At 36.8% G+C, this 25819-nt stretch overlaps 1 protein-coding gene across 7 annotated transcripts in view; it reads left to right on the top strand.

Moving 5' to 3' along the window:
- Nucleotides 1–22099, top strand: part of LOC131071660 (pre-mRNA-processing protein 40A) — a 149052-nt gene extending 126953 nt beyond the window's left edge. For 5 of the 7 annotated variants that reach the window (XM_058007590.2, XM_058007589.2, XM_058007591.2 and 2 more), the window contains 5 exons: nucleotides 11853–11960; nucleotides 12086–12150; nucleotides 12242–12350; nucleotides 21160–21450; nucleotides 21558–22099. In XM_058007590.2, the coding sequence (XP_057863573.2) occupies nucleotides 11853–11960; nucleotides 12086–12150; nucleotides 12242–12350; nucleotides 21160–21450; nucleotides 21558–21689 (705 nt within the window). In that variant the 3' untranslated portion in view covers nucleotides 21690–22099. Of the gene's footprint in view, nucleotides 1–11852; nucleotides 11961–12085; nucleotides 12151–12241; nucleotides 12351–20931; nucleotides 21067–21159; nucleotides 21451–21557 lie in introns of those variants that run through there. The other 2 variants (XM_058007593.2, XR_009112556.2) reach the window with 2 other exon arrangements.
- The last annotated feature ends 3720 nt before the right edge of the window (nucleotides 22100–25819 follow it).

Genomic DNA, 25819 nt, shown 5'->3' with positions numbered 1-25819 from the left:
TGATAAGATGTTATGAGAGTTTGAATGATCCTTGAAGATACATTGTCTAGGAGAGATGGTTCAAAGAGTAGATATGTTACTGTTGGCCAAGCTATCAGATCCGGGTCCAGCTTGTACTTGATTTGGGATCTGGTTCGATGCTGCAAGGATTTGTTAATTTTTTTGTGCTTTGGCAAAGGGGTCAGGTTTGCACCTCAGATACCGGTTCTTGGGGAAAAAGGCTGGGTCCAGGTCCTGGTTCTTGCCCGGTGCTGGTCCGAGCCTGGTTCTCCTTGGGTTCCACCCGGGTCCTGCCCAGGTGGCTGGGTCCACGCAGGACCCACAGAGAACCCAGCCACCTGGGCAGGACCCAGGTGGAACCCAGGGAGAACCTAGGTGGACCCGGGAGAACCAAGGCCCGTGGGTTCCCAAAAACGGGGCCCACGGGTCATACAAGTCAAAAAAGTATAACCAAACATGAAAATTATAGGTAAAAAATGTATAAACAAACTTGAATCAGTTTGAAACTTGAAACTTGAATATTATCTTTTTTGCAAATTATGAATATGATATTACATTTACAATATATGAATATCAGATTATTTATTGATATTGGCAATTATGGATTTTTGATTTATGATTTATCTGTTATCATTTATGTATCATTGTATGGGAAAGTCACATTGTATGTTTGAAGTTTGAACTGTGAACATATATATTTATAATTTTGATGTTTGAACCTATATATTATTATATAATATATGACATATATATATACACACACATACATGTATGTATGTATGTACGGACGAACCCGTACTCGTACCCAAGAATTTTTTTTTTGCCGAGTCCGGGAATCCGTACCCGAATCCGAACCCGAATCGGTAACTTAGGTTTGCACTATTATTCATCCAATTTGAAGAGGAAAATAAGGAGATAGAATAATAGAAGGCATCATTTGCATGTAGGGCACCCAAATACAAAGACTACACATTTATTTTATTGAATGTATTGTGTTGTTAACTAGACTTGCCATTTAATATTTATCATCTTGCAATACAAAGACTACACTTGCATTCCCAAGGTTTTCTCTTGAAACCCCGTCAAAATTTAATTTAACTACCTTCCTCAAAGGGAAGATTCAATGAGCTTCCAATCCAATATCATTCCCTTTGTTAATTATTCTACTAGTGTTAATGCTACTTACCCCAATTAATGGGGGATTTTTTGTTATATTATGTTTGTCTATAGTGATTTATGTGCGTACGCAATATTTATTTATTTTCTTTTCTTTGGAAATTTCAAAAGAATTTTCATAAACCCTAAGTAGATACAGCCCTAGAAGGTATGGTTTTGTTTCTAGACATATCAAATATAGGCCAAATATAGGCTTGTATATGTATAAGCTTGTGTATAGCATTTATGCCATATTTAGGAATATTGCATTTGTATCTGATATTTGATATACAATACATATATACATGTATCTCGAGGGGAAGTGAATTATCCTACTCCTCTGTGGATATTTAATTTTTTTGATTTTTGTCTCTTTTTCATTTATTTCTAATTTCTGATATATATTTTTTTTTTTGGTAAGTGTGTTTTTGAGATATAAATATTGCATACAAATGCTTGGAAATAAATTGTAATAACTTTAAATACTAAATGAGAATTTGTTACACAAAATCCACAATTTTTTTTCCAATAATTAAATTAACAAGCATGCTAGGGGAAACGCCTTGCTTGGTAGAGAATGATTGGCAAATAACAATTGTCAATTTATCGGTAGCAATAGTCAAACCCCAATTTTGAAAATCTGAAAATGGCACAATTTCGAATGCTCTATGACAAACCCCAGCCAGTTTTAGCCTAAATGACTCTTGAAGGATAACCAGTAGAAAATGATGAGGAGCGGCTAGGTATGAATGCCACCAACCTGCAATAAATTCTTCAATCTGGCTTCAAACAACTTTGTAAACCCCTGAATAACTCTGGAAATTTGAAACAATTATGCCTTGGTATAATCCTTGAATGAGACTATAAATCAAGTGCTCCTGGGTGATCTATCACACCTGCAAACACTATCCTCACCGAGGGATTTCTTTATCAATAAGCTTGAATCTTCAGCAGCAAACACTCGCTCTCCATAAAGCTTCATCAGTTTTGCAAAACAAGAATGAATAATGAAGCTCTCACAGAAGTCTTTTATATTTAGCCAAAAATTTATGCACCTCCTTGCCTTTTTAGTTTTTAATTATTTAATCATTAAATTTCCCAAAGTTGGCACCCACTTTTGGCTTGAAATGGCTTTGTAATCATTAAAATAACTTATGCAATTAATACTCCTTATATCCCCTTTATATAAAGTCATAAATTTAATTAATATTTTTAAAGTCGAAACTTTAATAAATTAATATTAATCATTAACTCCAGTAAATGCCAGTATTGGAGCATTTAATTAGTTTTGCCAACTACTTAGCAATAGCCGTGGTACCCTTGATCAACCTTGGTGGCTTACTATTTATAGTAACTATGGAATCCAACATCCAAGTGACTTACTAAAAATAGTTAGCATCTATCAAATGGCTCTGAATGTTCCCTAGAAGACAAATCCATGAACCAACTGATAAACTGAGCTTGAGAACACTGGAAAGACACCGAAGTGTCAGCTGAAGAATGTTGAATTATCTTCCAAGAGCCCACTAATTAGTACATTAGCCTATGGGGAACATTGATAATCAGCTAACCTCTTAAAATAACTAATACTTAGTAAGGCACAAAAATGGGGAAATTACAGTCTGCCCTTCCCAAAGATTGCTTGTCCTCAAGCAATGCAAATACAACTCCACAATCATCGATTGATCCAAAATGAAACCAAGAGCAATCCCTGGATGTCAAGTCAACCTTGGAGATAGCTCCGTTTGCACAAGGCACTATCATCCAAGGTCCTAACATAAGAGACCTCCTGAAAACCTCCTGTAAGAATGGCAATAAAAAACAGTGTATGCTCAAACAACTCCTTAGAGAATTTCTCTTTGAAAGAACCATCCCAATTCACCATAGGCGTAAACTCCAATAAGCCAACACTTGCTCCCTGCTCCCTCACCTCAACTACCGAATTGCAAAACCATGTGATCCTAGCATTCTAAATCAATCTGAAAAAGGAGCTACCATGCTGACGCCGCACTACTTTGATCAAAACTGTTAACCTACCAACCATGCTCTCCTCTCGTCAGACAAGTCCAATTCAACAATCTCACAACCAAATTCGATCCAAGGCAATGGAAAAGAAAAATTGCTCAAGCATAAAGTATAAATCCAGAGTAACCGGAAACTCTTTTGCCCCTCCTTGGATGCACGTATCCTTGTATCCGAAACGGCTGAGATACACGGATATTGTACCCATGTGTGCCCAAAAACCTTGATTCTCCAACCATGCCATATTCTATGTGATTTGATTTTTTAAATATTTGATGCAAATCTTCCTAAATTTAATCTAAAATTTTCATTCATGCATTTAAATTTTTTTTGGTATAAACAAAACCTACACCAAATGAGAAAGACAAATGAATTTTTTCCTATTTCAATAACCCATTTTTTGGGTTATCTTCCAATGCAACTCTACTATTTTTGCATATTGTAAATTGTTAAATCAACTTATAATTATTTATGTACCAATTATGTGTCTATATTGCTTTTGAAGTAATGAAGATTTGCTCCAATAACTTAGAAAATTGTGTTAAATATATGTGTATGTGTTTTTTATGACTGTTGTATCTAGCTGTATCTATATTGGTGGTCTTAAAAAATGGCCGTATCTGTATCTGATACCATATCCGTGTCGATGCAACTTTTTTTAAATCCCAACATATTCCTTTGAGTTGTAGACGTTCTTCCAACTATATTATGCAACCAATGACCACTGCCCAACAGGTTGGCAGGGAACACTTGTGCTCTGATACCACTGAAATATCCCACCCATTCGTGGATTTTTAATTTTCTGATTTTTTTTCTCTTTTTTTGTTTTTTCCAGTGTTCCACGGGCGTTGGGGACGGGGGGACCAAGGGCCTAAGTTTGTGGACGGCGGGGGTGGGTGGGGGGGGGCTGTGGCGGGGTGGTGTTGCTGATATAGTTATACATATACATATAGTACTTGAAAAACTAGTTTTGAAAAGATGTATGACAGTATTACAGTATAAGAATTATATTTCTAAATGAGACTAGGGGAAATTTGAAATACTAAATCTAAATACCAATTACCAAGATTTCTAAGTTGTGTTGTTATATGGAGCCTAATCAGACTTGGAGGTTAGATTTTCCCTACTTCTATCGGCGCGGTTTCCCCCCATATTTTTCAACGGGGGTTTGGGGGCAGCGCCCCCAAGTTGGGGTCAAGGGGCAGTGCCCCTTCCGCATTCCCATGAGGCCAAAAATACAAGGCCCCAGCGCCCCGCGAGGCCAAAAATACTTTTATTATTTTCTAAAGGCGTCGGGTGTTATTTTTCTCTTGGCCCACGTCCAATTAGAGTTACCCCTTAACCCCCAAAAAACTTAAAAAGTCACTTTTTTTTTTAAATTTTAATTTTAAACATTGCATATACGTGGGGGCGACAGGAGACGTCTCCCCGTCCCTTGAGAGACGTCTGCACGTCTGTCGAAGGATGGGGAGACGCTCAAACGTCTCCCAAGGAGATGTGGAGGCGTCTCCATGTCTCTCTGGGAGACGCAGAGATGTCTCCGGCGGTGCTTGGGTGGTGGTGGCAGGACAGCGGGGGACGTCGTGTCCCCGTGCCCCCCGTCCTGCAGACGTCCTTGTCTCGGAGACGCGGCCAAAAAGGTGGGGGGGGACGCGTCCCCGTGGAACACTGGTTTTATCTAATTTCTGATTTTTTTTTTTTGTGTTTTGAGATATAAATATTGCACATGAATGCTTGAAAATAAATTGAAATAACTTTAAATACTAAATGAGGAATATTACACAAAATCTACAATTCTTTTTCCAATAATTAAATTAACATGCATACTAGGTGAAACGCCTTGCTTGGCAGAGGATGATTGGCAAATAACAATTGTCAATTTGATAATTAATCCATATCATTAGCATTATTGTTAAACCCAATTATGAAAATCTGAAAATGGCACAATTTCCAATGCTCTATGACAAACCCCAGCGAGTAACATGTTAAACGCCTATTGAAGGATAATAGGTAGAAAATGATGAGCGACTAGGTATGAATGCCTCCAACCTGCAATAAATTTTTTCATCAGCCTTCAAACAACTTTGTAAACCCTTGAATAACTTTGGAAATTTGAAACAATTATGCCTTGGTATAATTTCTGACTGAGATTATCAACTGAGTGCTGTTGGGTGATCTCTCACACTTGTAAACACTATCCTCACTTGGGGATTTCGTCCTCAATAAGCTTGAATCTTCAGCAACAAACCATTGCTCTTTATAAAGCTTCATCAATTTTGCAAAACAAGAATGAATAATGAAACTCTCAAATGAGCCTTTTATATTTCTCCATAAACCCACGCACCTCTTCGCCTTTTTAATCATTTAATTTATTAAAAATTCCCCAAAGTTGGTGCCCACTTTTGGCTTATTAAATGACTTTATAATCATTAAAATAACTTATACATTTGATACTATAATTTCCCCTTAATATAAAGTCATTAATTTAATTAATATTATTAAAGTCAATTTTTTTAATAAATTAATATTAATGATTAACTCAAATAAATGTCAATATTGGAACATTTAATTAATTCTGCCAACTAACTAATAATAGCCGTGGTATCCTTGATCATTCTTGGTGACTTACTATATATAGTAACTGTGGACCCTGACATCCAAGTGACTTACTAAAAATAGTGTCTATCAAATAGCTCTGAATGATCCCTAGAAGGCAAATCCATGAACCAACTGATGAACTGAGCTGGAGAACATTGGAGAAGACACCCAAGTGTCAGCTGGAGAACCTTGAATTACCTTCCAAGTGCCCCCCCAATCACAACATTAGCCTATGGACAATGCCATTGCAGATCTTGGACAAAGGAAAATAATCACAAATGTCAAATGAATACTCAGTATTTCTACAATAAAGCTATGACTATAATCATAGTCAAAGGAAGAACACATCTTTCACCTATATGTGGGTAGATAACTTTGCCTTTTACAGTTTAGAATGGTAGCTAGTGTAGTTCTGCAATAAATAAAATGAGCTAACATGTAATTAAGTTTAGTCCCTGGCAGTTGATTGTTACTTGGTAGTTGCCAATGATTGGCATCCTCAACCAACATTGGCTTGGCTATATATTTCTTATTGTAAAGTGTATTTGGGGATGACTTTATGAAGTTCTTGTATCTTTTGCACATCTAAGAATTGAATGAATGAAAATATATCTTTCTAGAACATTGTTGGACGCAATTGTTATTGTTATATTTTGCTATTTTATTATTTTTGTTTAGTCTCTATCATTCATTCAAGTATAATTCTTTAGTGAACATTTGGTGCCCTTGCCGATTCAAACACTGGCAAAGTAGAACTCATGAACAAGAATCATGTGATGTAATGGGCAGCTTGTAGATGAACTTGTGCAAGCCAATGAGGAGCAAGAAGATCAACTTACACAAGATTTGGTCTAGTTGTGGGACATGCTCGTTAAAGGAACATGTTCCGAGGTAAGCTCTGAAGAGAGAGGTCTCTTCGGATACCATCTAGGACAATCTTACCATCAACGAAGAGGTTGATTGTCTACTACATAGACTGCTAGAGCTTATTGCACACCATTTTATCATCTTGCAAGACCTTTAGACAGAGAGGGATTAGGAGCAGTGAAGAAAACAAATACTACAACGGTATGAAGAAAGGATTCGGTGGGAAGAGGAAGAACGTGATACCAGTAGGAGACATACCCCAATAATTTATTGCCGTGCAGCCTAATAAAGATAGGACATGTATTCCAAGTAGTCCTTCACCTTCAATAGTGCTCTGAGGATGAAACAAGCTCTCAATGGGCTTTTCCTTTGGCAAATGGAAGTCTATGAAGTGTTCCAGTTTGATTGCAACATTTGGCAAATTAGGTATATTGAAGAAGATGACAAAACCACACCCAATAAAACATTTCTTTTGGACTACAAAGAATACAAGGAGCGAGTATGAGGTTAGATGACACACCAAGCCATAAATTTGAGTGGGACAAAGTGATTAAGTACGAAGAACCAAGAATGAGGAAAGTGAACATGAGAGATGAAGGCAATCCACGGACAATTATTGTTGGAGACAATTGTGTCCCAGTGTTGAAGGCAATAGTGTTAAAAATCTTCATGGAATACAAGGACACTTGCCTTATGTACAAGGACCTCAAGGGGATATCGCAAGAATTGTGTGTATATAGGATTGCTCTCGTACCAAGAGCACAACTCGTATGGAAGAGAACCAATAGGATGAATAAAAATTATGTTGCAAAGTCTAGGAGGAGATAAGAAAAATGTTGGAAGCTGGTATAATCTTAATGGTCTATACTAGTGATTGGGTCTCCTTGATAGTCATCTCCCTAAAGAAGGAATCCAAGCAAATCTGAATGTGTGGACTTTAGAAGCTTGAATGTAGTAACCATTAAGGACCCATTTCCAATTCCTCTTGTACCAAGAGCACAGCTCGTACGGAAGAGACCCAATAGGATGAATAAGAATTATGTTGCAAAGTCTAGGAGGAGATAAGAAAAATATTGGAAGGTGGTATAGTCTTCAAGGTCTATCCTAGTGATTGGGTCTTCTTGATTGTTATGTCCCTAAAGAAGGAATCCGAGCAAATCTGAATGTGTGGACTTTAGAAGTTTGAATGTAGTAACCATTAAGGACCCATTTCCAATTCCCTTCATTGACTCAATTCTCGAAGAGGTTGTGGGTCACAAGATCCACTTGTTTGTGGACAGATTCTTGTGGCATAACCAAATAAGCATTGTCGAGGAGGACAAGTTGAAGATGGCATTTGTCATTGAAGATGGGGTGTATGTATACAACTGGATGTCGCTTGTCCATGCAATGCTCTGATAACTTTTCAATGGATCATATTACACATCTTTGATAAAATGTCAGGTGGAACAAACCATTCTTGGACGATTGGTCGATGTATAGTGATTAGGAGACCCATTTGAAAGCACTCAGGGAATGTATAGAATGGTGTAAAGTAGCAAGGTTGGTGCTGAATACAAAGAATTGTTGATTCATGGTACCATAGGGACAACTATTGGGCCACATAGTGCGTAAAACCAAATTGAAGACAGACCTTGACAAAATAAGAGTGATCGTACAGATGGAAGCACTTCAAAACATCATGAGTAAAATCATTTTTGGATCATATCAGCTATTATAGGATATTCATAAATTCTTTTGCTTAGATATCTTGCCCTTTGGATGTACTGACAAGTAAGGGCCAATTGTTCAGATGGATTGAGGACTAGGAGAAGGCCTTCAATGAACTTAAGGTGCAATTAATAAGGTCACCAATCCTTGCATAGTTGGACTCGAGTAAGGAGTTCCACATATATTTTGATGCATTGAAATATGCAATTGGAGCAACACTGGCACAAGTAATACCCAAAGCATTGGACCATCTAGTCTTCTTCGCCAACTAGTTGCTGTTGAAGGTAGAGAAGAATTACAATATGATGAAGAGGGAAGCATTGGGGATGGTATGTTCGGTGCAAAATTTCAAGAACTACTTGTTGGCGACACCATTCACCTTCAATGTTGATCACAAGGCCCTTATGTACTTGGTGAACAAGCCAATCATCCAAGGTTGGGTAGGTAGGTGGCTCTTATTATTGCAAGAGTTCGCATTTACCATTCTTGTTTGGCCAAGGAAAAGCCATGTCATTGCTAACCGATTGTCAAGGATTAAGTTAGGTGAACCACTCGAGAGAGTGAATGAAGATTTTCCAGATGTCCATTTGTTTCATATTGCAAAACTACCTCCATGGAGAATATTTGTCAACTTCCACCTTTTTGAAGGAGATGCCACTAAGAGAGAGAAGAAAGCTATCCTTGAAGAGTGAAACCTTCTAGCTCATTAACGAATTGCTATATAAAATGGGGTTTGACCATGTCCTAAGGTGATGAGTTAGGCAGGAAGAGATATGACACATACTTAAGGAAGTACATGAAGGCCTTGCTGGAGGACATATGGGACTAGATGCCATAGCTTGGAAAGTTCTGTTGGTGGGTTTGTGGTGGCCGATAGTACATGGATATCCGAGAGTGGGTGGTGGGATGCGATACATTTCAGAGAGTTGGCAAACCCTTGAAAAGAGATTATATGCCATTGTTCTCATCACAGCCATAGGAACTCTTTGAAAGGTGTGGATTGTATTTGATCAGTCCGCTCAAGGTCAACCGATTACATAGATGCAAATACATTATCGTAGCCACAAAGTGCTTGACTAAATGGGAAGAGGCCAGAGAACTTCCAGATAATAGGACAATTAGTACGACGAGGTTCATCCATGAGCAAATTGTCACTTGTCATGACATTCTAATACAAATTACCAATGATTGGGGAGGACACTTTGTGACCCATGTCATTCGCCTAATGATGATGGAGTTTCATATCTTTCATAACCTATCAAGTCCATACTACCCAAGAGCAAACAGCCAAGTAAAGTTGACAAACAAAGTGCTTTCTCAATCATTCATAAGTGTGGCATTGAAGAAGTAGATTGGGGATAGAAGCTTCCAGCTGTACTCTAGGCATGCTGAATGACGTACCAGGTGGCGATGGGGACACACCTTTTCAATTGATTAATGATCAGGAAGTAGTGGGCTTCATTGAATACATGGTATTGAGTGTAAGGATTGTTGTGGAGAATCGACTTGGCGATACAAAGAGTTTAAAGGAACTACTCTTCCACTGAATAAAATTGATGAATGAGGAGTGGTTGCCCAGTGGGCAATAGAAGTGATGCAAAAAATGAAGGAATTACAGACATGACAAGCGTATTTGAAGAACGAACTTCGAACTTGGAGAGGTAGTACTAAAATATAATGGTTATAATGAAATTAAACTAGGGAAATTGAAAGTGAGATGGCTTGGTCCCTTTAAAATTCGATAAGTTTGTGATAATGGAGCTATCAAGTTGGAGAATCCGGATGACTCTCTACTCAAATTCAACATTAATGGTTTAAAATTAAAACTATACAAGGAGAGAATAGAGACTCCAATTGCAATCAGCTTGGTGGATTGGACAACCTACACAGAGGTACTTGTCAATTGGTCTGGAGTGATAATGGAGGAGCAACCTATCGATACGGAGATTGAAGGAATTGCTATACCAATGACAAATCCACATTTAATTATTGGTATGCTTGGGCCACCAGCCACACAAATAAGATGTTATGACGACACTTGGATAATATATGCTCTTTATTCGGGTAGAATAATAGTTTATGTAAGCCATGACCTGGATGAAGACACAAAAGAAGGAGAAAGTGGGAGTAGTATGGTCTGAGTTTGCTAAGGAGGATAGAGAAGGCCCAAAGCTGTGACTTGTATTAATGGCAGAATGCTTCAGGTGGCAGAGAGGTCAGGATACAAGGAGGTTGTGATTGAATATGCAAAGTAACATGAGATACCTCCGCTGCCATTACCCTTTACAAGCATGCTTTGGCAAGCTGTACACAACCCGGTTGGTAGCACAGCAATACAAGTAGAAGCTGTTATTTTGTACCAGTAGTGTGGGGGAAGGTTTCTCAATGGCTGTCAAATTTTAGAAAGAGGTATGACATCACTACCGGCAATAAATTTTTTGATTAGAGTATATGGGTACCTGTTGTGAAAACTAATGTTATAAAAAACCCTATGACTCGTGTATGAGGTAGCATGACAAGGAGATAAAGGTAAAAAGTAAAGGAAAGCCAGAAAAGAAAAATAGAAAATGGAGAAGAAAATAAAGAGATTTCTTTTAACATTTTTTTTATCAATGAGCAGGAGTGATTTCTAGTTTTGATTGTTGAAGTGGAGCATAGCCATGAATTTTCCTTTTCTCGAGAGTCATGAAATTGAACTAAAATGGAAATACTGATTAGGTGAATTATGCACATTCATGAGTTGAATTGTTTTTTGTGGCATAGATCTTTACTTGTGGAAGTTTGATAAGTGTGATGTCATGTTATCTCATTTCAATGTAACTTTTCTGCCACAAGTTTCTTAGCATTGGAATCATTTTTTTGTGAGAGCACTTGTCTAATTTCTCATTCTTCAGAGAGATTTGAGTGAAAGATGTAAAATATGGCCCACATGACTGTTGAAAAGCATTCTATTTTTATTCAGTAGTTAAAAAATAGTTTTTATAATTATGCTCATCTTCTCATATGGTACATTTACCATTTTTCTCAATAACTAAGGTTTCAGTGAATGCAAAATGGGAAACTTCAGAAATAGCTCATGTTGGAATGACTTGTGTCAACTGCTTTTTTCGTTGATTAAAATGCAGGCACAAGGTAATGCTTACGAAAACTGCTAAAATTTGTCTCTTATCCAGGGAGAGGAAATTAAAGAGATCTATTAGCCATAGGTTAATGCCAAAATGATCTGCAAAATTGGCTCTACATATATAACTAGGGCAAATGTGGATTACTATCAATTAAATATTATCTGAAATCCTACCCAGAAAAAATATTAGATCATTATTTCTAATTTTCTGTGATCAATTTAGAATCATTTTCATTCTTCTGTTGATAATGTGACACAGAATTTTGGAGTAAACCATGTACATGATTTTTAAACTGTCTAAAAGATTCCATGATATTACAAATGAGTTTGATGTACTTTCTATATTCTTTTCTGATATAAAATCTTCTCTTTGCAGCTTGTCTTTGAAGAGCTGATTGAAAAGGCAAGGGAGAAAGAAGAGAAAGAAGCGAGAAAGAGACAAAGGCTTGCAGATGATTTCAAAAATTTGCTGCTTAGTACAAAGGTCTGTCAGTGCCTCTTATCTTATAAGTTGTTGCTTGTAATGATGCTGTCATTGATGGTGGATATGATTATTGGCTGGCATTGTTTAATATTATTTATATGGGGTCTGATTTTCTTTCTATATAGGCAATATCTGCTTCCTCAAGATGGGAGGACTGCAAACTCTTGCTAGAAGATACTCAAGAGTACAGGCATGCTCAAGTTGCAATACAACCTTTGCCAGTTTTATTGAATATACTCATGGATTGTTATTGAATTAAATATGCTGGCTATTATTTTCAGGGCCATTAAAGAGAGCACCTTTCGTAGGAGTCTTTTTGATGAGTACATTGCTAGTCTTCGACATAAAGAAATGGAAAGGGAAAGGGAAAAGGAACTTGAAGAAGAAAAGGTTTGTTAGATTTTTAGTTAAAGTACTCAATCTTGTGCTGCAATAAAATCCTAATCTAATTGTCAATATGTTGGCATGAGATCTTGCTTCAACTATTCTTTGATTTTAAATAGATTCTAAATTCTTTTAAATGATTACTTGTTAGCCGGTTATTTATATTTTGACTTAATAGTGTTGAGTAGAAAGTTTTCAGGAAAATCTCTGGAATAATTTTCAACATTTTTAGTAACACTTGGTGGTCCATAGTGAGATTTTAGTATGCTAAAAGTATAGGAAAGAATTCCAGAGATCTCTCAATACATGATAGTGTGATAACTATGATGGAAAATGAGGAACACCCAGGAAAGGGAGAAAACCAAAATATTAAATGTCTTAACTAAAGGTGTCATTAAATTCAAAAAGAAATTTCAGGTTTTTCCATTAGTTATGTGAGAATACAATTACTTTTTTTCAATTCAATAATCAAATTAATAATTATTGTTATAATTACTGCCTTTATGCACGCATGTGTGCATACAGTTTAAATAATTGGCTTGTTGGTTTTTAATTTTGGATTATTAATTAATATGAAGAGCTTAAACTTTTCCAATTTTTAGAGATCTCACTATATAGGAAGCGACAAGAGGAAACCCTAGAGAAAGTGCTTAAAAAAATACACGTCCCAAACAAAAATGACATTTTTTGTAATTTATTTATGGATTTTTGTATCAAGTTAATAATTGGACACTAAGAGTTTATTAGTTCTAATTTTTTGTCCCTATTTATATTTTTAGAGTGCTTGCTAATTTCAATCAGTGAAGCAAAAATCTGCAATGGCTTGTAAGTAATCAGCGCTTTGATGGTTGGGGCTAACAGCAATCTGATCTCAATAGGATTCCTGATTTTTTTTTCTGGAAACTTTGGTAGAATTTCAAAGCAGGAAACAGCTAGGAATAACTTCGGATTTATTTCTCACTTAGGGTTTTACTTTCTTAGCAAGGTAAATAGCTAATTTGTAAGTAGGAGAGTTTGTGGTGTCAGCATTAGGTCTTAAATGGACACCACCTTTATGAAGCTTAAGAAAACTATATAACCTCAAGATGATTTCTTTATTGGGGAACTGTTGATGTGTTTTTTATGCACATGCGAACACAGAATAAAATACCTAAGGGTACCTTATCCTCTCTTGAACAAAGTTCTCGACTGCTGAAGATTTCACCGAAGGATCAGTCAGAGTAACTCCAAGGTTCCGTTATGTAGGATCTCTACTCATGGATAAGCTCTTCATGGTATGATGTGATTTGCTGGAATCACAAAGGGACTTACACTCGATGACCTAAACGTCTGATTTGCTGGAATCACAAGTCCTATTTACTAATTGGAAGACAAACAAATGGCAAAAGATGCAGGTTTTAGGAAGTCTACTCTACTACCTAGAATGCGAGAAGATGGATGAACGACTAGGTGGAGTCCTCCTGGGCTGGGTCTCACCATCAGGCTTGAACAATTCGACACTAACTCAGTGCGATCTTCTAAGGGATGCTTCCAATACGTTCAAATCGTACACCATCAGACACTGATCACCATTCAAGATAATGCATGAACAATAGATGTGTAACGACTTAAGATTAAGCTCATTTTATACTAGTTGACCACGCAAGGCGCACTTACAATCAGTAAGAGGTTAGTGGTATGGATTAGACGGATTCCACACAGGTGCATTCAACAACTTCTTTCATTCAATTTAATTATCTATCATCTAAAATGAAGATTCAACAAGAGACCATGCATATTGCAACGAAACAACACACTTCACCATAACTTCAATGAAAATGGAGTTTGTTTACAATCACTGGCAACAATTTCTTGCCTTGTCCTCCTAATCTATACTCTAATTGCTATTCTATCAGCTGACTATTCACTATTAGCTAACTATTCACCCACTATCAACTATTGACTAACTATTATTCGCCTTTACAAATGAGGAGCCAGGGCTTATATAGCGCTCACAATACAATTCAATGGCCCAGATCAATTTGAGATCAATGGCCGAGATTTTACAATAAAAACCCTAATTAGGGTTTGTTACAACAAACTCAATTTTGGCCAATGAAATAATTGCATTATTTGGACACATCTTCTCTGGAATATTCGACCAATGGATAACCGGGGTAGGTACATCGAAGTTTGTGTCATCTTTGATGAGTCAGGTACATTGAATCTGGACACGCTGAGGTGGACCAATCTGACTGGAGGAGTGATAACTGGGACGCCACCTTGTCTGACACTTGCAACTTGGTTGATGTTCAATTTGATGATGCTGAGAAGCTAACTTTAATTAACTCTTCTGAGACTATTTGCTTCTCCAATGGACCCTTGCTTTAACCTCCTTTGTCTTTGATGTGCAGGATGGATGGTGTACCTTTCCTTCAAATGCTGGACTGGAAGAGGTCGTCCTTGATGATGCTGGATTGGAGGAGGTCGTCCCTGCTAATGTTGGACTGGAGGATGCCGTCCTTGCCCTGGCCTGGTCTTCTTTCACCTGCAAGACAAACCATAAAATGATTAAGGACACATAATATATTTATTCTAACATAGCATTTTATACCTTAAATCATCAACAAGAAGACATCGAAATGAAGTTTGCTCAAGGTTCTCCCCTGGGATAGGCTCCATAAGAATTTTGCCCTGGACCCTCTGGAAGGGTCAGGAGCGAATTTTACATTCCTGGCCAATTTAGACCTCTTTTCAACATTACCTCACAATTAGCTCCTCGCCTGGCCCAAACAAGGTGAAAAATAGTAGTTTCAAAGGATTTCGACTTGGACCCTCTGGAAGGGTTAGGAGCAAATTTTGCATCTTTGGACAAATTCCATCATGTCTCTACTCCAAAATGCCTTCCAAGGCAAGCATATGCTATCCTTCTCCTCACCAAAGGCTGGGAATCCACAACTTGACCTTCCTCATGGGCAAACTAGGTGATTTTGGGAATTTCGCTCTGGACCCTCTGGAAGGGTCAGGAGCAAAATTCCTTCTTTAGGCTTCATTTTACACTTCCTTCACCTCAATTCATCTTGCAAGGCTTAAATAACCTCCCTCTAGTCTTTTCATGCCTTGGGAATCAAAATCTTGCCTCGACACAAAGGGGAAATAGTGATTTTGATGAATTTCGCTCTGGACCCTCTGGAAGGGTTAGGAGCGAAATTCACTCTTTGCTTGCCTATTCACACCCAATTTCACTTTCTTCACTTCACTTCATCTGGACTCCCTCATATTGAATCCACTTCTCAATTTGGCAACATTGGTTTGATCTTCACAAGGCCCAAAAAGGAGAATTCGCTCAAAAAACTAGCCAGGGATAGGACCTATCCAGAATTTCGCTCTGGACCCTTTGGAAGGGTCAGGAGCGAAATTCTCATTTTAGCTCAAAATTCACACTTTTGATTGTCAAACATCTTTCCAAGGTATTCCAAATAGTTTTTCTCACCCTAGTCCAGGCTTGACTTAGCACAAAATTTGGAGAAAAGGATGGTTTTAGTGTTTTTCGCTTTGGACCCCTTTGGAAGGGTCAGGAGCGAATTTCTTCCTCTAGCCCAAAATCATCATTTTTGGAGACCAAAATCCATTCAAGGGCAATCTCAAGGGCTTCTATCATCCTTGTCCAGGCCTGGCTTGGTCTAAATGTGAAAGGAATAGGTGGATTTTAGAATTTCGCTTTGGACCCTTTGGAAGGGTCAGGAGTGAAATTCTTGATTTGGCTCAATTCCTTCAATTTCAATGTTTCCTAGCAACTTGAAGTTACTCCTAAAGACTTCTTCCATCCCAATTCACTTTAGTTTGCAATTGTCTGGACACAAAATTGGAAAAAAGGTGGTTTTGGTGAAATTTCGCCCTGGACCCTTTGGAAGGGTGAAGAGCGAATTTCACATTCTAGGCTTGATATTTCATCTTTTATTACTTTCCATCATTCCTCAAGGCAAGAATATGTCTATCCTTCCTCCAACATGCCTTGGACACTAAGAACTTGGCCTAACAAGGAAGACAATGAGGTCCATGAAGATTTTCGCTTTGAACCCTTTGGAAGGGTCAGGAGCGAAAATCTTGATTTGAGCTTGATTTTTCATTTCTCCAACTCCAAACCACCTTAAGAGGCAAAGACATACTATCCCACTTCCATCCATGCCACAAAAAACCAAGGACTTGACCTCCTCCAATGGAAAAATAGGGGTTTTTAGGAATTTCGCTCTGGACCCTTTGGAAGGGTCAGGAGCGAAATTCCTACTTTAGGCTAATTTCCATCATTTTGTCACCTCAAATCTCCTCTCAAAGACAAATGCGCATCAAAACCTTCCCATCACGCCCTAGAAGTCAACAAACTTGGTCATGTCAAAGAGTAAAGTGGAGAAAAATGAATTTCGCTCTGGACCCTTTGGAAGGGTCGGGAGCGAAAATCATCGTTGGGCTCAAATCCTGACTTCATTTTCACATTTCCTCATTCAAACAAGCGTTTTTACCTTCATTCAAGCCTAGGAATGCGTTAGTTCTAGGTTTTGGTCAAAGTAGAATGTCTTATGGAGAATTTCGCTCTGGACCCTTTGGAAGGGTCGGGAGCGAAATTCGCTTTGGACCCTTTGGAAGCATCAGGAGTGAAATTTGACATTTTGGTCTCTCCGTTAGGATCATTTTATGGAATATAACATTTAAGTATAAGTGAGAGTGGTTTCGGACCTCCAGGAGTTATATTGCAAAATCTAGTTTTTGGAGGATTCTTCAGTTTTCCAGACTTAGTCAAATTTCAGGATCAGGACATTCCAGACAGCACCAAATTTCAGGATCAGGACATTCCAAACTTAGCCAAATTTCAGGGCATTTGAAGATCAAGATGACATTCCAGACTTCATCACTCACCAACTTGACCTAGCTCGGACCTTCAAGAATGATACTCACTCACCAAGCAAGACACAATTAGCAACAAGAGCAAAACTAGACCCTAAGGAAGACTTTCAAATAAACCCTAATTCTGGGTCCCCAAAGACTCACCTCGGCTCAAGCAGAGCCTGCCATCCTAGTGATCCCCTTGGTGACACTCGAAAAGCAAAGGTCAACAGACAAAACTCTAGAAACCCAGAAAAACAAACCCTAGAAAGCAAAAAGCAGGGGTCCCGATTTGCAATGGGGCGATGTGAGAATACGTCACAACAGGAACCATCTAACACAACATTATTATTGGACAATGAGATTTTAGAAATCAAATGTGGAACCAAATGAGAACAGTCCAAACCATCTAGCATATACCTTTTAAGTGTCAATGGACTAAAATAATCTCTATTATTTAGTAAATTATAATTTTTCAAAGCTTCCTTTCAAAGCAAATAAACTATTAAAAATGGAAAGCAAACTAGAAGACCTGATATTTAAAATATTAGTAGTTATACCCATAGTTATGTGCTGAAAAAGCATAGGCCTGCATTGAATAATTTTGTGTTCGCTCACCAATGCTCCATCGTTGACTTATTTGCCAAACTTTAGCAAAGTCCTGAGGGATTATTTGTCCACTAACAAATTGCAGATGCTGCCTGATAGGGACATGTTAGGAATCTTATAACAAGCTCTAAACAAACTAGAGTGATTTTAATTGAGGAAGAATGTATCATGTTGCTATACTTCTACGAAAAGCCTTCCTAAATCTCTTGCATCAAGCTAGAAGCTATCGGGGCAAAAGAAGATGAAAGAAGAGGAGCTACACACTATCCAATGGTACAACAAGAACTTGTTGTCACAAAAGAATTGGAAATAAGAGATGCTTTTTAGGAGCTTTTGTTTTCAAAGGCACCTAGCTACTTTTATCTCCACAACTGAAATTCATCAATAAAGCTGTGATTTGACTGCTTTTTCACCATGTTCTAAAGCTTATTTTCTGTCTATCCTCAATGTTTAATTTCAATCTTGTAGCACTTGCATGAGAGGAAGTCTCTTGCTGAATCCACAAATCCATTTATAGGGGAGTTGACAACTCGAGGTGCAGCTAAAGTAATTTAAAGGAGAGAATACCAATACGAGTCTCCATCTTTACTAATAAGTGATCTCAAAAGAGAAAGCTAATCCACGTAAAAATGTGTTTAGCGCCACAACTCCATATGTAATGGTTTTTGTGTACGAAAGAAGGAATGAATTCATTTCTTTGGCATCATTTAAAAGTGCCGTAGTCTCTACTCTCTTGGCCGATTTTGTAGTAGCAAAAGGCTTTCTTCAGAATAAATTGGCAAACCAAAAGATAAGGATTTTGTTGATTAATTGGGACAAATTAGGTTAGAGTTAGGGTAAGGGAAAAATCACCATTGTAAGGGAATTATTTATTTATTTTTTTGCATAAAAAATTAAATTATTTTTTATATATATTGCCATCCTTCCACTGCCCTCAAAGTCAAGAATTGCTTCTCCATCCCCAAGACCCTGTACCTCCATTCCACTATTCTTGAAAGTTGGAAAAAACACTAGGCCCACTTGACCACAATTTCTGGGAGAGCTGGATCCAAGCATGGCATTGATAAATTTTTTGACTTTGGTTTTTAAAAGATCAAAGAGAGCTGCTTTTTCTGTCTTCTCCAATTCTCAACTTCTTTCATGTTCAACATTGTTAGGCTTCTTTACTCAACAATTTTCATTCCAGTACACAGTTTGTTGTTTAATTGCATCACTCATAATTCAAAGCATCTTTACATGGAAATGCTATATACAAAGTTTAGCTAAAGTGTCTTGTACACAATCTACCTGTCAAATTTATTTCAACCATATTGTTAAGAGTCTTACTTGTTAATGATGTAGCGTCAGAAGTAATCCTTCTGATCGACTGAGACCAAATATGTGAATGGCCTATCGGCCTTACATATTTGGCAATTCGATCATTCAGATTTAACCAATCTTAGCCAATTTCTATTAAGCAAATTAATGTTAATATTACTAATCAATAATAGAATCGATATTGATAAGCAAGTCATTGTTAGTCTAATCAATATATATTAACATATAGATTATTGGCTTGGTTAATTGATTGACATTAATTAACACATTATCTAAAGGCTTTAAGTCAGCCGATTGATTAGTTAGTGACTTGTGACAAAGTCGCTATCCTCCGTGCCTCTATGTAGGGTGGCGACTCTTGGAAAGAGTCACCCCCTCAGCGATGATATAAGTGACAAACAGTCTGTTCGAACAAGGAGATATGGATCACGTATAATGCACAGTGAATAACATCAGACCCGTAGCACATCGAACATAAGGTCGAATATCAACAGCAATAAATTATCTAATATCAGATCAAATAAGATCAACAAGGAATATACAAATGTTTGACGTATAGCAGAGCACATCAGATCGATACAACTGACAACGAAGATTCAAATGATTCACGGTGTACAATCTCAGGTTGGATATCGACAGTCAGCATACACGGGACAGTTAGTATTCACGGTGAATAATATATGGTTAATAACATATCAAATATATGAATAGTATCAGACCGAATACGACTGTGAACAAACTCAGATCGATACCATATTGCATAAATATGTATAGCAGACAGTGACAACTAATATGTATCACTCATTATTATATTCAGCAATATACCGTCGAACAGTGCATTAAATTCACAGGCGACACATACAACATCAGATAGCCATCCATAAGTAAGAAGATTGAATTTATTGTGTCAGGGCGAATTCGCTTAGTGGCGGATTATATTCTCAGCATTTCGAACACATTCCAGTAGATCGTTTCAACCACTCAGCATATCATGTAGATCGAATCTGATCGAGAATACAACACTGCAAATTGGAGATACACCAGCAGATAAAAGACATTTGAACACACAGAAAAGAAGTTCGAATTCATACTTAGATAAAGATTATCTAATTGATATCAAATTGTGATCAAAGCACAAATAAAATTTTAAAATTACCTGCTTATACAAATCTGATCAGAACTTAACATTACTGGTCACAGTTTTACTTTTGTAATGCAATTGGTTGAAAGGATTGGATGAGATATAAATGAATGAACATGAGGATGTTTAGCATGGCGGTAATTAAATGTCATTCGTGGGTTGACTGATGACTAATAAAAATTGGGAAAAGAAGTCAGTGGGAAGTAGTCTACATAAATATTAGGACATGTGGATTCTGTTTGTGCTTTTATCATTCACATTGGATGCCCTTTTGGACTTGACACTAGCATAATTTTATTTTTTCTCCATAAGGGAAGTTCATGGTCTTTGTGAGGTTAGTGGCACTTGGTTGCTTGCCATATGCAGGCAATCAGTGTCATATGGAATGAACCATCAAATTTCTAATTTTCTAGAAAAGGGAAATCTTTGTCTTTATGAGGTTGGTGGGACTTGGTTTCTTGCTATATGCAGGCAATTAATGGCGTATGGAACCAGCCACTGATATTCTGATTTGTACTCTAGCATAAATTGGACAAAACATATGGTACTTCAGTTTCCCATGTGATAGGATTCTTTTAATTTAGGCTTTTATCTTCATCTTTTAAATGTTAATAACAATTTAGTCATGTTTCTAAAATTAAATCACAACATTGTATGTAGGCCATGGGGAGATACGAAAAATCTGAGCTAAGGCTTTCCATAAAACCATTTCACTTGTCACCCAGAAAAACAGAAGCAATAAGCTTTTTAGAGGCAGTTGATCCTTGATAATTTCTTAGCCCGATAATTGAAGTTGTGGGTTTTCTTAACTGTTTTACTTTATTATTATTATTATCAATCTCGTTATGTGGCATATTGTTGAAATTTTAAACCCTCTTCTTGTCCCAGAGAAAAAAGGAGAAAGAAAGAAAGAAAAGGAAGGACAAAAAGGACAGAGATAAAGAACATGATCGAGAGAAGAAAGAACGGTCCAGAAGAGGTCAAGATTCTCTTTATCATAATGCTGCTGACAGGGACAGTATTGAACAAAATGGTGATCAATTGAAGGCCCAGGAAAATGAAAAAGACAAAAAACATAAAAGGCATCACCATAGGAGCACTGATGATCTAAGCTCTGATAAAGATGACAGGGAAAATTCGAAAAAATCACACAAGCGTCGGAAAAAATTATCTCGGAAGGTAGTCACTTACTTTCTTGCAGACAGGATCATTGAATCAGTGAAATCCAACCTTTACTGTGATACGATTTACTCATTGCATTTCTCTCATGTTTATATGTTAAACAGCATGGATATGAATCTGGATCTCATGGTGAGCACAAGCATAAACGACACAGGCATTATCGAGATGAATCACGAGGAAATGGAACAATGGAGCAGGAGGATGGAGAAGTCAAAGATGACGGTGAATTTCATTAGGCCTCTATCTTCAACTCATTATTTGTCATTTAATCATCCCTGGTTATGAATTCTGCATCATCTTTGTTGTGTTCATTAATGATAATAGAAGTGTTATTTTACACTTCAGTAGATCAAATTCAAATATCGAGGATCAATTTTTTAATGTGTACATTTTAGTGGATGTGCATATTCATGCACGCTTTGTATCTTGAGTATCAAATTTTCTGTCAAATCATGAGAAATTGGCATTCTTATAGGCTTTGTCTTTTGTGTAGACAGAATTCTACAGTCACAAAGGCTCATTTCATTGGTCTTTTTTCACCTGATGAAATTTTCAGAAACATTAATCTTCTTAACCTCAAAGAATCTTCTTTACCACATTTGCTATTTTTGAAATAAATATCAGAGGGGAGAGCTTCATTCTTGCATCTTCTTGGATACCTGTACTTATCTGACATTGTCCTCAGATAAAAGTTTGTCTATGTTATTTAGTCATCCTTTTTTTAATATGATTTGCCTGTTTTTGGTGCTCAGATATACTGAACACTAATATTTCCTGATCATGTCACATATTTGTATCTTAGGTTACTAGTAAATCATTTGCTTGTCAACATGCACAGTACACCAGCACCTCAATAAGTATGTTCCAAACCGTTGACTTTCACAAAGGCTTTCAATTGGAATGCTTGTTTCTTATATGAAAATTTTTCAAATTGAGATCTGTTACTAGGATTCTAGATAAATTTAAAGTTATAATCATTTATATACAAGCTTTTAATCCTATGGGTGTTCCCTTTGACCTACCTTATCTGTAGTTTATAAGAGTTGTAAGTGAACTGTGATATCTTAGATTTATAGCTCTACTTAGGAAAAGGGCATTGGTTTCCAAAATAATAATAAATATTTTTTAAATAATATGAAGAAGGTGCCATCTAGGAACTTTGGTCATAGCTAGCCTGCCCTCATGTATGGATGAATAAATGCACCTCATTTTCAACCAGCCACAAATGATGAAAATGGAACACAAGCTATTACAATGCATAAGAATTGGAATCTGTGCCACTGCACATAGATGTAAAAATAAGATGCCAAAATAGTTAATATGATAAAATAACCAAAGAATATGATTATTTGAGAATACTTCTGGTAATAGCTGTGCAGAAGTTTTGTGCACCAATGTTTCAGATTACACTCCATGATCCATTACCAGGGTGAGGAGATTCTTCAGAGTTATTACCACAAGTGTTCTCAAATAATTTTATGGATGATTCTAAATGCAGGCAGAATATTAGTCTCTTCAACTTTCCAGCGATATGGATACTGTCATTTGTGTAATGGCCAGATAAGGAGGATAAACAATCAGAAGAGAAGATCAAGAAGACACATGGTTTATGTTTTTAAGTACATTACCGTTGTTTCTCATTATAAGAGACCCCTTAGAGTTGATTTTATTTCAAACATTACAAGTGAAGGTTTTTTGATGAAGTATTTTTCTCTATGGTGTCGATAGAACATGTAAAGTGATAGCTATAAGGGTGCTGTCCTAGGCAGGGAACAATTTTTTTTCAGGAAATATCCCTATGATCCTGGGTTACATCATAAATAATTTAATAGTTTAAAGGAGGTTAAAATTGGCCTGATCAATGCTCATGTTTAAAGACATGAAGCAATCATGATTTCTTCTTGCAAGGGAATCAATATGTTCTTGGGTGAAAACTTGTTATAATTATAAATGTGTACACTTCAGACAATATTATGGTTAACTCCATTATTTCAGCTGTATGAGACACATATGGTGAGGGTCATTGCTGAACTTGGTTTGAGTTACAGTAGCTGTTGGTCTCCTTTAATGGTTTTAATAACTAGGCCCTAGAACCATAATTTAGGGATTGGATATCCATACTAAGTAGTTACCTCATCATTATGAAGGCTCATTTTCTGTCAATCCGGGGGCGTATACTTGAAATGGGTCAGGAAAGTATATGCACTAGAGATTCAATTGTAGCCATGCTATCTATGACTGAAAAAGAAATGGTATTGAAAGTAAAGTGCATGGAAAGGTAACAACCTGAATTCTTAACAGCAAACTAAACTCAAATGAATAACAACAATCTAATCCATGGCAAGCAAACAAGAAACTACTTTGTCTGCTTTGGCTGCAGGAACAGTCACAGGATGGAGTTTCGAGTGGTTGCAGGAACAATCAACTGCCAGGACAGCAACTAAATACTGCGTGAAAAATAACTACTGAACACAAAGATTGGAATTCTTATTAAGTGGCCCCCTTAGTGGGTTTTCTCAAAGCTCAACCAGGTACTGCACACTAGAATATCATCTTATTTATCGAAAAATGCTGTTACATCACAATGTAGCTGATACTGTTCTGCAATAAAGTAAAGACTGGAATTACAATATCTGAAGTTCTACTGCCTCTAAGAAGGGGTATCTGAACTTTATTTATTTATAGCAAGAAGACTCCTAACTGATTCTAACTAACAACAAGTCCAATCCCAAGACATTAGGAGGACGCAATTTATTACAACATATGAAAAGGGAAGGGAGTTATGCTCCGAAAAGGAAACAGTCAAGCTGTTTTTGCCGCAGAGAAAATCTAGCATAACTGATCCCCCTAAATCTACTCTACTACAAGCATGAACATTAAAGTCTCATTATTACTCCACACGAGCTATAAATAATCAGTTGCTGACTCTTTCAATGTTCATCTTGGCGTGATTTTGTCTTCAACCAGTTAATTGGCATGAACTCCCATGTTGTGAGGCTTTGACCATTGCTACTCCATTTATTCCTGCATCATGACATGAGCGTGTACAAAACAAAGGCATATCCATTGCACATCAGAATAACATTTATTTAACTACATGCAAGATTAATATGAATAAATTACATAGCAAGGTCACCTATCATATTTCACCATTTAATCAAAAAGGAAGTACAAGGGCAAGTTCATGCCCACTTTTGTCAAGTTCAGGAAAACAACATAGAACCATCATTAACAAAGTATGAAGACCTATAACAGTATCTAAACCCCTGATGGAACCAATAAAAACAGAAAAGACAGACAGAATTGAGCCATTAGTTGGTCTCATCAGTAGCCATGATGGCCTTGATCACCAACCGGTGTGTCACATTATATGGTGAGACAAGCAACACCCTTAGCATATTCATGGACTTTAAACAATAAGGAAACATAATGGAAAATTGTGATAAAAATTTACTATAGTTGAAAAGTTATTATCATAAAGAACTTATTTACTTTGAGAATATCTGAGACCTTGATTCGGATTAACAAACATACTGATAATATTGATGAATAGAAAAGCTTTTAGTTACATTGAATATACCTGTATTTATATCCAAAGCATTTAACTAAGCAACATTTTATTTGCTGGAAATCAGTAATCTTGAAAACCTTGTTTTGAAACAAGAAAAACTGGAAAAGCAATATCATGTAAGAAATTTTCACTTCTATGAAGTTCATTCTAGAATCCAAACCCAATGTTATTTATAAGAGTGAGGTAAATAAAAAAGGGAAATGAAAAGACTTAAATGGGAAAAGGAAGAAAAATTATTATCATGGTCATATCCTAATTTCTTGCTTATTCTATTAAAGTCAAGCTGCACAATGGCATTTTCCATTTTACTATTTGCACTTTGATTCAATTAAATCCCTCTAACCTAGCAACGTTTAGTAGTTAAAGTTTGATGGTGGATGTTATGAGAATGTGGCAGAGGAAAAGCAGCATATTACTGATCCAAAAACGTGGAGGATATTCCTCACATTTGTTTACTAACAACGTATTGAATTCTTGGTCTAAGTGAGCAAATAAGATTGAATTCAAATAGCTTTGAATGAAAAAGGGAATGCAACATGTTAGAGAGCAAACACCATAAAAGAAGGCAAGTTATGCTGGAGAAATTTCTTTTGTGTAAACTGTAAAAACTCCAGCTGAAAATGTGAGCACTCTCACTTAGTACTTCCAAATGGCATTACAAAGAGGTCCCAGCTCTTAGGATTTCTGAACAGAACTTGAACACCTTTGTAAGCCTTAAACAACCTCTAATAAATTCAGATCACTTCACCTGCTTCTGCTGCTATGAGAGTTACAAAAGCTCGAGATTTCAGACCA

Source organism: Cryptomeria japonica, chromosome 9 (assembly GCF_030272615.1).
Source record: "Cryptomeria japonica chromosome 9, Sugi_1.0, whole genome shotgun sequence".
Lineage (NCBI taxonomy): Eukaryota > Viridiplantae > Streptophyta > Pinopsida > Cupressales > Cupressaceae > Cryptomeria > Cryptomeria japonica.
This window is presented reverse-complemented; position numbering and strand designations above follow the sequence as displayed.